This window comes from Eubalaena glacialis, chromosome 4 (genome assembly GCF_028564815.1).
Source record: "Eubalaena glacialis isolate mEubGla1 chromosome 4, mEubGla1.1.hap2.+ XY, whole genome shotgun sequence".
Lineage (NCBI taxonomy): Eukaryota > Metazoa > Chordata > Mammalia > Artiodactyla > Balaenidae > Eubalaena > Eubalaena glacialis.
The window spans coordinates 179,023,422-179,039,496 of record NC_083719.1 but is presented as its reverse complement, the minus strand read 5'-3'; the positions used below and the strand labels follow the sequence as shown (position 1 = coordinate 179,039,496).

General features: G+C 50.2%; 2 protein-coding genes across 3 annotated transcripts in view; one reads left to right on the top strand and one right to left on the bottom strand.

Annotated features, from left to right (window-relative positions):
- TSPAN16 (tetraspanin 16) overlaps nt 1-7,805 on the top strand; it is a 24,379-nt gene extending 16,574 nt beyond the window's left edge. The window contains 1 exon segment of the mRNA XM_061189052.1: nt 7,623-7,805. Within this exon segment, the coding sequence (XP_061045035.1) occupies nt 7,623-7,805 (183 nt within the window).
- RAB3D (RAB3D, member RAS oncogene family) lies at nt 6,153-16,042 on the bottom strand. Of its 2 annotated transcripts, none has more exons than XM_061190441.1 (5): nt 15,841-16,042; nt 14,253-14,518; nt 13,395-13,513; nt 13,180-13,304; nt 6,153-9,096 (listed from the first exon to the last, which is right to left on the bottom strand). In XM_061190441.1, exons 2-5 carry the CDS (start codon nt 14,478-14,480, stop codon nt 8,909-8,911), a joined length of 660 nt encoding a protein of 219 aa, XP_061046424.1. In that variant the 5' UTR covers nt 14,481-14,518; nt 15,841-16,042; the 3' UTR covers nt 6,153-8,908. The 2 variants fall into 2 exon arrangements, with proteins under 2 accessions (XP_061046424.1, XP_061046425.1); XM_061190442.1 differs by having other exon boundaries at nt 15,893-16,042.
- Between the last annotated feature and the right edge of the window lie 33 nt (nt 16,043-16,075).

Sequence of the window (16,075 nt, the reverse complement as noted above, 5' to 3'; positions counted from 1 at the left end):
CTCTTGAAAGCATCAAGACGGAAGTAACTCATGTACAACAGTGGTCCCCAACCTTTTTGGCACTAGGGACTGGTTTCATGGAAGACAATTTTTCCACGGACTGGGGGTGGGGATGTTTCAGGCAGTAATGTGAGCGATGGGGGGGATAGTTCAGGCGGTAATGCAAGCGATGGTTCAGGTGATAATGTGATGGTTCAGGCGATAATGCAAGCAATGGTTCAGGTGGTAATGCGAGCGATGGTTCAGGCGGTAATGCGAGCAATGGGGAGTGGCAGATAAAGCTTTGCTTGCTCTCCTGCTGCTCACCTCCTGCTGTGCAGCTTGGTTCCTAACAGGTCCGCAGCCTGGGGGTTGGGAACCCCAATGTACAAGGTATCTTCAATAAAATTAATAGCTATTATCTCATCAGAAATCATGGATGCCAAAAGCAATGGGATGACATATTCAGAGGCTGAAAGAAAAAAAAAGTGTCAACTAAGAATTCTGTATCCAGCAAAACTATCCTTCACAAATGAAGGAGAAATTAAGATATTTCCAGATAAACAAAAACCAAGAGAATGAATTACAAACAGACCTGTAAGACCTACAAGAAATACTAAAAGGAGTTGTTCAGATTCAAATGAGAGGACAGAAAACACCAATTTGAATCTGCATGAAGGAATAAAGAGCACTGATAAAGATAACTACATAGATAAATATAAAAAACAGTATAAATTTAAATTTTTTAAAAAAACTAGACTTCCCTGGTGACACAGTGGTTAAGTATCTACCTGCCAATGCAGGAGACACGGGTTCAAGCCCTGGTCCAGGAAGATCCCACATACTGCGGAGCCTGTGTGTCACAACTACTGAGCCTGCGCTCTAGAGCTCACGCTCTGCAACAAGAGAAGCCATCACAATGAGAAGCCTGTGCACCAAAACAAAGAGTAGCCCCCACTCGCCGCAACTAGAGAAAGCCTGTGCGCAGCAACCAAGACCCAACACAGCCAAAAATAAATAAATAAAATAATAAATAAATTTATATAAAAAAGACCTATTCTTCTCCTACCTCATTTACAAGACAATTGTATAAGGCAATAGCCATAAAACGGTGTTGACAGGGCTTCCCTAGTGGTGCAGTGGTTAGGAATCTTCCTGCTAATGCAGGGGACATGGGTTTGAGCCCCGGTCTGGAAAGTTCCCACATGCTGCAGAGGAACTAAGCCCGTGCACCACAATTACTGAGCCTGCACTCTGGAGCCCACGAGCCACAACTACTGAAGCCCGCATGCCTAGAGCCCGTGCTCTGCAACAAAGAGAAGCCACTGCAATGAGAAGCCCACGCACCGCAACGAGGAGTAGCCCCCGCTCACTGCAACGAGAGAAAGCCTGCATGCGTAGCAACGAAGACCCAACGCAGCCCAAAATAAATAAATAAAATTCAAAACAAAACAAAAGAACAAAAAAAACAAAAAGCTGTGTTGACAGACTTATATTAAGATGTAATTTACGGGCTTCCCTGGTGGCACAGTGGTTAAGAATCCACCTGCCAATGCAAGGGACACAGGTTCGAGCCCTGGTCCGGGAAGATGCCACATGCTGCGGAGCAACTAAGCCCGCAAGCCACAACTACTGAGCCCGCGTGCCACAACTATTGAAGCCCGCATGCCTAGAGCTCATGCTCTGCAACAAAGAGAAGCCACTGCAATGAGAAGCCCGCGCACTGCAACGAGGAGTAGCCTTCGCTCGCTGCAACGAGAGAAAGCCAGCATGTGCAGCAACAAAGACCCAACGCAGCCAAGATAGATAAATAAATAAATAAATTTATTTTAAACAAAAAAGAAAAGAAATGTCTGTTGTTTGTAAACCACCCAGTCTATTCTGTTACAGATGCCCAAACGGACTAAGACAACACCCAAGACAATTAACAGTCATTCCTTGGCATCACTCAAAACCCAGGCCATTGTCAGATTTTCCTGATTGGCTCAAAAATGCCTTTTTACACTCGGTTTCTTTAAATTGGGTCCAACAATGTCCACACAACATGTTTTTCATGTATCCTAAATTCCTTTTATCCTAATCCAGTAGTTACAGAATTAGAAAATGCATTAGAATACTCTGGATGTTCTGTTAAAGCACAGGTGTCTGAACCTTACCCCCAGAGCTTCTGACTCAGGAGGTCTGGCAGGGGCCCAGGAATCTGCATTTCTAACAAGTTCCCAGGCCATACTGCTGGAATGGGGAACACACTTTGAGACCACTGCTTTAGATTCCTCCTCTTCTTCTCCAACCCCACCTACCTTAGATTTGTTGCAGAAAAGGTGTGGAATGTTGGGTAATGCAGTACCTTCTGGATTTGGTGCTTGCTTCTCTGTGGTCCCTTTATCTTGTTCCTCTCCTCCCCATATTTCCTTTTCATCTCTTGTTCTCAGCCTTGGCTGTACATTAGAATCCCGTGGGAGCTTTAACAAAATATCGGAGCCTGCAATGCATCTCCCATCTCCTGATTTAATCGGACTGGGTTGTGGCCTGGGCATGGAGACTCTTACATTTACCCAGGTGGTTGCAAGGGGTGGCCATGATTACGGCTGAGAATCAATAAACAAAGAGCTTCATCCAAAGATCGTAGCGGGCTGAATCAGTTCTTTCACTGGAGATTGCAAAATGGTGGTTTATCTAATTCTTCCATCTTTCTTTTGGAGGGATTTTAAGGAGGATAAAATGGGCACATGTCAAAATTGCTATGCTGCAATCATCTCCCAAGTCTGGCAGGAACACACCTAGTTTTCTTTGGAAACAGCCCGCCTCTCCGATTTCTGTCTGTAAACCAGGGGCAGGCATGTGATCCCAGCAGGCCAATTGGCATGTTCCATCTGTCCAACCGCAGTCATTGGTTCAGGCATGGGCGTGGGACCCGAACTGGCCAATGGGACTTGGTTTTAGGACTTTGGATACGGTAACGGGGAGAGAACAGTTCTGCCAAATCTCATCTGGTTCAGAAGGGACTGCCTCATGGGGGCAAGGATGCAAAGAGAAGGCATGGAGAATCCTGGGACGGTACACAAGTCCTAGCTGACTCTTGGACTCTGCAGTTCATGCACTCACTCAACAAATATCTGTCAGTGCCTGCTCTATGTCAGAAGTGAACTATTTTTAAAATAGAGCAGAGGGACTTCCCTGGTGATGCAAGGCGGTTAAGAATCCGCCTGCCAACGCAGGGGACACGGGTTCAATCCCTGGTCCAGGAAGATCCCACATGCCGCGGAGCAACTAAGCCCGTGCGCCACAACTACTGAGCCTGTGCTCTAGAACCCTCGAGCCACAACTACTGAGCCCACGCACTGCAACTACTGAAGCCCACGCACTCTAGGGCCCGCGTGCTGCAACTACTGAGCCCACACACTGCAACTACTGAAGCCCGCGTGACTAGAGCCCGTGCTCCACAACAAGAGAAGCCACTGCAATGCGAAGCCCGTGCACCGCAAGGAAGAGTAGCCCCCACTCACCATAACTAGAGAAAGCCCGCGCGCAGCAACGAAGACCCGACGCAGCCAAAAAAAAGAACAGAAACAGTGTCATAGATACAGAGAACAAACAGGTTGTTGCCAGAGGGGAGGAGGGTGGGGGGAGGAGAGGAATAGGTGAGGGAGATTAAGAAGTACAAATTTAAAGTTGCAAAATAAATGAGTCAGGGGTATGAAATGTAGAGTGGGGGGAATATAGTCAATAATTGTGTAACTTCTTTGTATTGTGACAGATGGTAACTAGGCTTATCGTGGTGATTATTTTGAAACGTATAGAAATATCAAACCTATCAAACGGCTATGTTGTGTAACAGAAACTAACATAGTGTTGTAGGTCAATTACACTTCAAAAACAAACAGGGAATTCCCTGGTAGTCTGGTGGTTAGGACTTGGCATTTTCACCGCCAAGGGACTGGGTTCAATCCCAGGTTGGGGAACTAAGATCCCACAAGCTACTGGCGCAGCAAAAACAAACAAACAAACAAAATCATAGAAAAAGAGATCAGATTTGTGGTTACCAAATGCAGGGCATGGGGGGGAGGGGGAATTGGATAAAGGCAGTCAAAAAGTACAAACTCCCAGTTATAAGATAAAAAGTACTAGGGATGCAATGGACAACACAATAAATATAATGAACACTGCTCTGTGTTATATATGAAAATTGTTGAGAGTAAACCTTAAGAGTTCGCATCACGAGGAAAAAAATTTTTTTCTATTTCTTTAATTTTGTATCTAGATGATGGACGTTCACTAAACTTATTTGATCGTCATTTCGTGATGTATGTAAGTCAAATCATTATGTTATACACCTTAAATTTATACAGAGCTGTATGTCAATAACTGGAAGAAAAAGAAGAAATGAACTGTTTTTCCTGTTTCTGACACCAAACGTGTGGGGATTTTCCACACCAAACAATTCTCTGGGGGCACCAACAGAGTGCCCTACAGTTCAATTCAATTCTGACACTGCCCCGAGTTAGTGCAGACCCCACAGTTTAAGGGCTCAGTCCCGCAAGACCGGCTCCATCTCAGATGCCAGTCACCAGTATTAGGTCCCCAGGGCACCCATGCTTCTGTCTGACGTGGCTACAAAATCAGGGGGTTCCCACAATCCCCCCTCCCTTTCAGGTTTGATCATTCGGATAACTCACAGGACGCAGGAAATCCTTTACTTACTGTTACCAAGGCTATAGCTCAGATAGGAGTGACAGTTTTTTTTTTTAACATATTTATTTATTTATTTATGTATTTGGCTATGCCGGGTCTTAGTTGCAGCCCACGGGGTCTTCGCTGCGGCGTGCAGGATCTTTAGTTGCGGCATGCGGGCTCTTCATTGCGGCACGCATGTGGGATCTAGTTCCCTGACCAGAGATTAAACCTGGCCCCCTTGCATCGGGAGCTCGGAGTCTTAACCACTGCACCACCAGGGAAGTCCCGACAATTTGTTATTAACTCCAGCCCCTCTTTCCTCCCTGGAGTTCCATCCCAGGGGTTGGGGCTGATGGTCTCAACCCTCTAATCATGGTTTGGTCTTTCTGGCAATCAGCCCCATCCTGAAGCTACCTAGGGGTCCCCAGCCTAGCTTGTCTTCTCATTAGTATACAAAAGATGCTCTTATCACTCTGGATATTCCAAGGGTTTTAGGAGCTCTTTGCCAACAACCAGGGGCAAAGACCAAATATTTATTTATTTATTTATTTATTTTTTGTATCAGACAGGAAAGAGCTGGGTGCGGTAGTAAAAAATTTAAAAATCCCTGCCTTTGAGGTGCAGATATTACAGTGAAGGAGACACTTGTTTAAGTTAAATGAGTAAATTATATAGTATTTTAGATTCTAGGGGCTGTAGGGAGGAGGACACCAGGAAAGGGGCAACAGAAATGCTGCGGGAGGGTTTGCAGTCCTAACCCGGGTGTTGGGGAGGGAGGTGGGTCAACAGTTTGTTTTTGAAGTGTGATTGACCTACAACACTATGTTAGTTCCTGTTACACAACATAGTGGTTTGATAGGTTTGATATTTCTATACGTTTCAAAATAATCACCACGATAAGAAGGTGAGATTTGTGCAAAGACCTGAAAGAGGGGGTGAGTGAGGGGAGCCATGTGACTCCAGGCAGAGGGAACAGCCAGTGCAAAGGCCCTGAGGCAAGGGCCTAGTGTGTTCAAACAGCGGCAAGGAGGGGCAGAGCAAGTTTGGGGGGCAAGTGGGAAGAGTGACAGGGCAGGTGACAGGGAAGAGAGTGAGGTGACAGGTCAGATCATGCAGGGCCTCGTGGACCCCGGGGAGGACTTAGGCATTTACTCTGAGTCAGGTGGGAGCCATGGTGGGCTCCCACCAGAGGGATGTGACCTGACTCAGGTACTCACTGGCGCCCTCTGGCTGCTGTGGGGAGGACAGACATTCTTACTAGAATTAGTTGAGGCAATATCCTCCTCTTTGCCCTCCATGCAGTGGAACCTTCCAGGGCCAAGGCGGTGACCACGAGGCCCAGCTAGAGGCAGCCCCAGACCTGAGCCTCCCTGTCGTGATTCGGGTTCTGCAGCATCACACATGGCCCTCGACCAACTATCTACTTGACTGTGATTTAACTGTCCTCTTCCTGGAGGACATTTCACTGATGGCAATAAAAGAACAACCGCATCTGGGCATAACAACTTTAATTTTTTTTTCTTGTGGAGAAAAGAGCACACCTTTATAAGTGGACATCAAAGAATGGCTTACACACGAGAACCACACCCAGAATATAAATGATCAGGTCCAGAGCTCTCTCTATAGTGTGTTTTGGGATCACTGGGGAGAAGCCAGTTAGTGGATCAGCACTTCAACACTGAGATCAAATTTCACCACTTACTTTTTTTTTCCAGTGGAGTAGGAGAGAAAGATACAAGAACATGATCCCCAGAGAAGCCAAAGAAAGAAAAAGAAAAAAAGCATAACCCCAGATGGCAGTCGTGGCAATTTCCCACTGAAATTGCCTGTGGAAGGACAAGTTGCTGAAAGCAAATGGTAAGAAGGGACAGCACAGATGCAGGATACAGCCTCAAGTGACCTCCCCAGATGCCAGCCTCCCTGGAGTTGGGAAGCTGTTTTCCCACAGCCTTTGGCTTAATTTTTGTTTGTAAACTCAGCAAACTCCCGTTCTCTCCTAGTGATCTTTGAGGACATCAGTTTCAGTTCCTCAGAGACCATCAGGAGTTAAAGCTCCCCCCAAACCACACAAAATAAAAACTTACATTATGTTTAGAAGAAACAAGAAAAATTCTCCTACATCATTCCCAGTCTTAAGAGAACCCAGAGGCAGCTGTCTCAGTTGCTACTTGAAGCTGAACTGTTGAAAAATCTTGTGTAAACAGAAAGCTTAGGCCAGGTCAGGTCCAAGATGCAGCCAAAGCTGTTTTTTATCACAGCACGGGAGATGACAAGTCAGCTGGTCCCTCAGATAGTGACACTCTGAACCACCATTTTTTTCTGGCAGCAGTTTAAGGAAAACGAACTGACCAACAGGGTCTTGACAGGCCATGGTGCATCTTAAGAAGCCTTTTTTCTAGCTACTTTAATTTCTCTTTTATGTTAAAGCAATTAACATTTTTGACTCCCACCCCAAACCTTCAGATACTCTCTCATGGTGCATTTCCAAGAACTTGTCTTTTTCATCACAGTCCAAATGTTGGTATACAAAGATATCCCCACTTTGAAGCTCTAAGGACAGCCCATGGTTTGGGGTGAACAGGGCCCTCTAGAAATAAATTCAATCTCCAGCTTCTATAAAAGTAACAACTACATTAAACTTGAACCAGACCTTCGCCACTCTTGGAAGGAAGCAGCAGAGATCCTTAAGACTACAGGAAGTCATTTTGGCGCCAGGGGCTGGGAGACTGGACAAACCATATGCTTGGCCATTCTCACAGTTGTCTGTCAAGTTCTGGGGTGTCAGTGTTCCGGGGTAGAAGGAGGTGTCACGTCACCAGGTTTGGACTCTGGTGGGCAGGAAGGGCCACGGAGCTGAGGATGGGGCTGGGTGGGGGGCGGTGTCAAGATGTAGATCCCCAAACTGCACGTCATCTCTCAGCAGGAGCCCCTGGTATCTGGGGACCCCAACCCGGTGGGCTCCCCACTAGTGCCTCAACCAGGGAGACTGGTTCCCCGCCCATCCCCCATCAGCCTGCCACTCCCAAGCTGCACCTGTGAAATGCAAGCGGCCACAGCAGTTACCCAACCCTGCCTTCTCGCCCCTCCAGCCCAACCCCAAAGCATTCTTTCGAGTGACTCTTCTACTAGCAGAGAACGTCACTGGACCCTAGCGATGATATGGCTCGGGAAGCCAACACTGCGTCTTCAAGGTTTTTCAAGTGGAAGGAGCCAAAGTCCTTACATAGAGAGCAACCAGCCAGCACAGGAAAACAGGAACATTGCTCAATTTCCTTTTCTAGCAGGATGTCGGATGTGGAAAGAACCTTGCTTAAAACATTACCAGCCAAACAGGGCCCGGGGGAGGCAGGTCTGGGCAGGAGAGCCCAGGCTCCTGACTCTGAGTTAACTTCTGGTAAAAAGTCCCCAGCAGGAACGCCAAGGGTTGGGTGATTCTCTGCCCAGCCTCATGCGGCCCATAGTTCCAGAATTCAATTCTGGATCAGGGATGCAGTGGATAAGCTGAAACAGTGGCAGGGTCGTGGGCAATGTGGAATTCTGGGGAAGCTCAGAAGGCACTTCTGGGGTCCCTGAAGCCAGGCTGGGGAACGGGGGGTGTGTGGGGGGGGTCTGACTCCCTCTTCCTTTACAACGGGAAAAGCTGCTTTAATACTGCTTTCACAGGCAGAGGATCTGCAGGCCTGAAAGGAGGGTTCTGGGAGGACTAAATCACCACCCTGCCTTGGAGCCTCGAGGTCTGAGAAGGTTCACAAGCAGACTGGGTGACCCTGAGAAAGGAGCCGCCTTCCACATCTCCAGGGATGAAGTCTGAGAATCCCCACTGCACGAGGGAGAAGAAGAACCGTCTTTGGCCAGCACGTGAACTCCAAACAATGCCCGACAAAGAAACGGATGTGGATAAGTGGTTCTAACCCAGAAGGCACTGTGGATGCCCCTCCACCAGGCGGGGTGGGACACGCTGCCCGCACTACCCCCATGAAAACGCCTGAAAGCAGCAAGATCGTGCACGCCCCTATCCCCAGACTCTGCCTGCAGTGCGGAGTCCCCAGGGCCTGGAGCCTGTGAAAGGCGCTGCTTGGGCAGGCTGGTGGCCATGGCCAGAGAATGCGCCATGCGGGAGTTGGCGGGGGGCGGGGGGGATGCGGCTGATGGGAGGGGAGGGGGCGCCCTGAGCTTGGAAACAGCCCTTGTGGCTCACGCCTCAGTCACTGTCCCTGCCGAGGCAGGAGGGGGTGGGCGGGGTGGGGGATCATCTCTAGCAGGGGCAGCTGCTGGTATGCGGGAGTGGGGTGTCCCCCAAGGCCGGGCCTTTCCCATTGCTGCCCGGGCTGGAGCTGGGTTCCAGGGACTCATTCATCTTCTCGCAGATGACGTCCACCAGGCGCTCGAAGACCTGCTTCACGTTGATGTTCTCCTTGGCGCTGGCCTCAAAGAACTTGAAACCTGCAGGGACATAAGATGGGAAGAGCTGTGAGACCCTGGGGGGCAGAGCCTGGACTGTAGCATCACCAGAACCTGGGTTCCAAGCCCAGTTCTGCCCTTTGGGCAGCTGTGGGACCTTGACTGAGGGCCTTAGTCTCTCTGAGGCTCAGTTTGCTTTTCGGTAAAGTGGGAACAATGATGCTGCTGCTGCTGATAGAAATCTGTGACAGCAGCCCTTGCCTGTACTACCTTGCGTATCTCTTTGTCACAAGGCAGTGGCAGCAAGAGTCCAGGTAGTAACATTCTGGTGTCCAGTGGATATGGGGGTGCCCCTGTGTAAGTGGGGCTCATCTTCTATTCAATTTCTGCTGCACAGGAAGGCACAGCCAGGGTGCCCACAGAGCCAGATATTTATGTGGACCTTTTAAATGGAGCCAAGTATTTCACATGTTCTGGAACATATGTTCCAGGTCCAATAAAACAGAGGACTGAGCACTGGCTGAGGACTGGCTTCAGCCCAGGGGCTACCAGTTTGCAACCTCTGTCAGCCAGATAACGGCAGGTTTCACAGAGTTTGTAGAGAGCATACAATGCACAGGGTTCCTGGCCTACAGAATGCACTAAAAATGATAATGACAATAATAATAATAATAGGCAGTGCTTACATCATGCTTACTACGCAGCAGGCAACTTTTCTAAGCACTTTACATAAATTAACTCATTTAAGGATGCTCTAAGGTTTATACTTTTCTTTTGGCCACACCGCACAGCTTGCAGGATCTTAGTTCCCCAACCAGGGACTGAACCCATGCTCCCTGCAGTGGAAGCGTGGAGTCCTAACCACTGGACTGCCAGGGAAGTCCCTACACTATTATAGCCCATTTTACAGATGGGAAAACTGAGGCACACAGAAGGAAAGTCACTCATGTAGATTCATACAGGGAACACAACCAGGCTGCCTGGTTGGAATACTAATAGATTAAACATTTCTAGTGTATCACCTTGGGCCTAGGAAGGGAGGGCAGGCTGGCTGATTCCCTTTGGGGAGGGGGATGCTGAGGGAGCTTTGAATATATTCTTAGCATCATAGTGACCATCATAACTTTTTCTCATTAAAAAAAAGTTTATTCCCCCTGGAAAAGGTGAGAGGTGGTACAAATGCTTTGGGGACTTGCCCAGGGTCCCTAGGCTATAAGAAGTGGCCCACCAACCTGCAAATAAGGGAATACATGACAGACCTTTCTGCACCCTTAAAAGGTTGGTTCAGGCTCTGCTTGCTGGGAGCTGTCCCTGAATGGTCCCCAATGTGTCCCCATCTGCCATCCCCAAGGTAGGCCAGAAATTCAGACAAACGTCCACCATATTACACACATCACAGGGTAAACAGTCCTCTATCCCAGCACTTGTCATTATCATGCAGCACTATAAAAATGTCACTGTAGTTAGTTACGCGTGTAATTATCCATTTACTATGTCTCTGCTACTGGAACACCAGCACCAAGAGGGCAGGATTTCTGTCTGCCTTGTCCACAACTGCAGCCCAGTGCCTGGCATAGATCAGATGCTTGGAAACCACTGACTGAATGATTGATTGAACAGATGGATGGATGTATGTACAGATGGATGGATGGGTGAATGGATGTGTAGATGGATGGATGAATGAATGGATGTGTAGATGGGTGAATGGATGTATAGCTGGACGGATGGATGAATGACAGAGGCAGGGCACAAACACAGATCTCTATTCTCAGCCTGGTGATCATCAATGTCACCCCTCTGTCTTCCTAGGCAAATTTGGCATTTCCTTAATTGTGTCTGGCTCTGCCTCAAATAATCTGAGTTTTTTTTTCTTTTTGAATACTTTTTTTCTGGTTATAAATACTCACTGGAGAAATTCACTGGAGAAACTAGAAACTACTGAAAAATATCAAGAAATATAGAAAAGCTGTGTGTAACCTCATCACCCAGAAACAATTACTATTGGTGTTTTGATATTTAGTTTTCCACTCTTTTTAAAAATATAAATACATAATCGTTGGGGTTCGGTTTGTAGGGGGTATGTGTGTGTGTGCGCACATATGTGCGTTTTTTCTTACAAAATTGGGATCGAATTCTATCTCCCACTTTGTCCTCTAATGTTTTAAATTTAATGCCAGAGTGGGAATCTCCCCTCACCCCCAGGCACTAGATGTTTTCCGCAAGAAGGTGTGGGCAGGGGACTTCTCTGGCAGTCCAGTGGTTAAGACTCCGTGCTTCCACTGCAGGGGGTGCGGGTTTGATCCCTGGTTGGGGAACTAAGATCCCACTTGCTGCGCAGCCAGAAAAAAAAAAAGGAAGGTGTGAGCAGCATCCTCAAGTATTCTAGCCCACGGCCGGGCACCAAAAGCTGACTCCCCAGCACACCTGTTAATGAGACCCAGGCTGAGGTTCCCAGAAGACACAGGGGACAAGGGAGCAGCTTAAATGGCACCACGAGGGAGCAGAGTCAAACCCCAAACGGAGACATTCCACAGAACAAAGACCCAGTTTCTCCAACAAACGATGGCAAGAAAAAAAAAAAGAGAAAGAGGACCGTTATGGTCCAGGGGTCTGCAAACTTTTTCTGTAAAGGGTCAGATAGTAAATCTCTTAGGTTTTATGTACAAGCATCAGCAGTAGTTCACAATCATGCTAGCTAATGCTTAGATGCAACCTACATGTATGCCGGACTGCTTCACATGTCATAACTCATTTAACCCTCCTGACAACCTGATGAGGTGGGGCTGTTATTATCTGCATTTCACACATTAGGAAGTGCAAGCCCAGAGAGCTGAAGTCACCGGTGCAAGATCACAAAGCAATCGAGAAATAACAGGAGTTAATGTTCAATCACGGCCAGCATTTGCTTATTTAATCTTTCTAACAGTCCTATGAAGTAGATGTGGTTTTCACCTGTTTCCTAGATGGAGAAATGGAAGCACAGAGAGGGTAGGTGAGGTGCCCAAGGTCACACAGCTAGTGGGTTGCAGAAGGGGATTCTAGCTCCAGAGTCTGGGTCCTTAACCTGCCCTCCCCCATAGGGGTTACAATGCCTCCCACAAGGAGAGTCCTGGGGGGGGGCGCCTAGAATACTAGAATACTCCAAGATAAGATTTTCTTTTAGCTTAAACTTTGAATTGATAATCCATTTACCTGATTCAGAAAGGTAGACTGAAAAGTCCCCTTCCCACTCTGGTGCCCTGGCCTGCCAGGTCTCAGACACCCAGGTCACCACTGTTACTAGATCCTTCTGTATCCTTCCAGAGTTCCTTTAAGCAAACATAAGTATAATATCCTTATTCTCACCCTTTTTATACACTAATGCAGGGGTTGGCAAACTTTGAGCTGCAGGCCAAATCTGGCCTGTCACCTATTTTTTTTTTTTTTTTTTTACTGAAATACAGTTGATTTATAATATCATGTTATCGTGTTAGTTTCAGGTGCTGTTGCCTATTTTTGTAAATAAAGTTTTATTGGCAGCCAGTCATGCTCATTCATTGATGTATTATCTATGGCTGCTTTCAGGCAGAGCTGAGTGGTCGTGACACAGACCCTAGGACTGAAAACATTTCCTATTTAGCCCTTTAAGAAAATGTTTGCTGGGGAATTCCCTGGTGGTCCAGTGGTTAGGGCTCCATGCGTCCACTGAAGGGGGCACGGGTTCAATTCCTGGTCGGGGAATTAAGATCCCACAAGGAGCAAAAAAAAAAAAAAAAAAAAGAGAAGAAAAGAAAAGAAAAAGTTTGCTGACCACTGGACTAAAGGAAGAAGCCATAACCACCTTTCTGCAGGTGCTGCAATTTGATATACCCACCACTTCCCACATGGGAAGTGGATGTCTGTAGGATAAATTCCCAGAAATGGTTTTGCTGAGTCTGGGTTCCCAGCGCAGTGGGGCGGTAAAGGGTATCTGTGGGTGAATCCTCTGAAATGAAATGCAGCAGGTGGTATACAAGTGGGTATTTTTCTGGGCAGTTCTTCAAAGGGCAAAGGGTTGGTGACTGTGGTTGGACCTGGGACTCAAGCACAGGGTTGGAGGTTTGGTTCTGGGAGGTCCCAGGCCTGTGGCCCAAGCTGGGCACTAACCAAGGTCGTCAGCGAGCCTCTGGCCTTCCTCAGTGGGCACGACACGCTCGTCCTCCAGGTCACACTTGTTCCCCACGAGGATGACCTGAGCGTTGTCCCAGGAGTAGGTCTTGATCTGCGTGGCCCTGTGGAGTTTGAGGGGCTGTGTTAGGCCAGAGATTAGGGTCAGGGGGAGAGGGCGAAGGTCAGGGGGTCAGTGGTCAGCAAGAACTCACCAGTCCTGCACGGCGGCAAAGGACTCCTGGTTGGTGACGTCATACATGAGCAGGAAGCCCATGGCTCCGCGGTAGTAGGCTGTGGTGATTGTACGGTAGCGCTCCTGGCCTGCCGTGTCCTGGGCACACAGTGGGGTCAGGCGTCTAGAAGCCACTCTATTCCCCACCCCACCCCTGCAGGCCCCTGTCTGAGGCTCCTGTCTCCCAGCCTCATAGACCCAGTTTGATGAGCAGGACGTGGATCTGCCCTCGCAGCCCCCCGGTCTAATGGGAGAAACATGGGCCTGCCCGTATAATCTCTCGTCTATTGGTGGAGACATGTCCCCTGTCCTTGAGGGGTTCCCAGTCTGAGGGGTCAGTGGCCTTTCAAAGACTTATAAGCCCCTCTGACCTCATCTCCAAGAACCAGCTTCATGACCACAAATAAGAACCACATGGGCCAGAGGCTACCACCTTGATGCAGAGAGCCTGATGCTCGTTACCATGACAATCATTACCAGCAGGCGCTTTGGGAGCAAGAGCATGGCTCTGAAGAGGCTCAGTGGGGGCCTCTGGGCTTGCCCTGAGAGGGTACCCAAACCTCTTCTCCATTGGTCACCAGGTCTTCCAACCCAACTTGGGTTAGTACTGTCTCCCCCTCAGACCCTACAGGGCAGGGCATATCCCCCTCATCCTGATGAATTCACCACAGATAATACCCCCTGCTACTCTTCACACCTACTCCAAGCCCCCTCCTCGACTCTGGACACTTGTCCTCACCCAGACCCTCCCCACAGCCCTACACCCTCGCCTGGACTTCCCTGGAGGAACCCCAGCCCCTGCCTGGCCAGCAGACCCACAGACAGCCGCCTGGCCCACCCAGATCTGCAGCTTGATCCTCTTGTCGTGGCGGTAGACGGTCTTGACCTTGAAGTCGATGCCCACAGTGCTGACAAAGGCGGGCGTGAAGGAGTCGTCGGCGTATCGGAACAGAAAGGACGTCTTGCCCACGCTGCTGTTGCCGATGAGCAGCAGCTTGAACATGTAGTCGAAGTTCTGGTCCGCTGCATCCCGCTGGCCCGTCGGGGGATCTCCAGCTGACGCCATCTTGGCAGGGAGCCTCCTGGGAGGGGAAGGCTGGAGCCCTGTAGGGAAATAAAACCACCAGGAATGGCTACAGTGTCTACACCAGACCTGGGCTCAAATCCCCGCTCTGCCACTTGGAAGCCAACAGACCCTGGATGCATCACTTGCCCTCTCTGGGCCTCAGTGTCCTCTTCTGGAAAATGGGGATGTTTGTCAAATGCAAGGGCCCAGGTTGGGGGTGCCCCATCTGGCCACTGAGGAACCAGACCCTGCGGAAGGTGCAGGTGTGGACTTTGCCCCAGGGTGAGCAGCTGGTGTGGCCCAGGTGTGAGCTGGGGGGAGGGGGGGTTGCCAGCTGGATAGAGTCCCCCCTCAGGGCCTGGGTGTTGACTTTGGCAGGTGTTGGCCACCTGCCTGCCCCGACCCAAGCTAACTTTAACTCCTTCCCTGACCCCCATGGGGAGGGGGCTTTCAGTGGATACACCCCAGGTTTAAAGCCCAGCTCTACCACCACATGGGTACTGCCACCTTCTGTTTGTCAAAGGGGCCGGGCCCATCTCCCTCCCAGTAGGGCTGACTCACCCCAGCCCCGGCTTCAGCCCACGGAGGCCAGAATGACGGTCCTCAAATCCAAGGAAACCACCCTCAGCCACCACCACGACCACCTGGTCCTGCCTTTCCTGGCAATCTGTCCCCACGGCTGGGCTGCTTCATCTGGATCCAGCTCACCCCCTCAGCCCTCATGGCCTCAGTTTCCCCAGCTGTTTATGGCTGCTCCCTGAGCCTCACAGGGAGGCTCCAGAAGGCCTGGATGAATAGGGGCAACCAGCAGAGGAACCCCTGGCAAAGCCATTTCTCAACTGCCCCGCGGGGCTTTTTTCCACTTTAAAGGAGGACCCAACTAGCCCCCCTTTCCTGCCCAGCCCTCCGCCCCACCCCGTGTTCCGGGAGAACGAGTTTGAGGAGGGGAAGAGAAAGGCAGGAAGCCTTTCCCCATGCAGGGCAGGGCAGCTGGTATGGGGGCCCCCGCCCCGCTCCATCCCCCAGCCCCAGCCCACCTGTCAGCCGGTCCCACCTCTTTCTGACCATCTGCCGACTCTCCCTCAAGCCTGGCACTAGGTAAGGGACCCCGGAGGGCTCGGCACTGTCCCCCGTCACTAGATGTGGGGCGCCCCAGCAGGTGCAGGGGAGCTCAGGAGCTTCCTCCCATCACCATATGGTTCCATCTCTTGTCCCCAGCTGGGCTCTCTGCCCCGCCCGCGCCCCATTAACGCTCCCCGATGAGCCCAGCTGGGTGGGGGCGAGGGAAGAGGCGTCCCCCGCTGCCTGCCTTTGTTCCCCAGGCCCCGGGCCTCCCCTAAGCCCCTGTCCCCCCCAAGACCTGCTAGGACGCGGAGGCGCGGGTTGGGGTACGCTCCCTCCGACGGGGTCACCTCGCGTGGGGACGCCGCCCTCAGGTGTTCCGCCTCCGAACTCGCTGCGACCTGGCCCTGGTTGCGACCCGGACCCCGCAGCCGCAGCCGCCACCGCCGCCCGCAGCCACCCGGATCCCGCGCCAGCCCCGCCCAGGCGTGGGAGGAGGGGCCCCTCTCGGGGAAGGGCGGGGCGGGACCGGG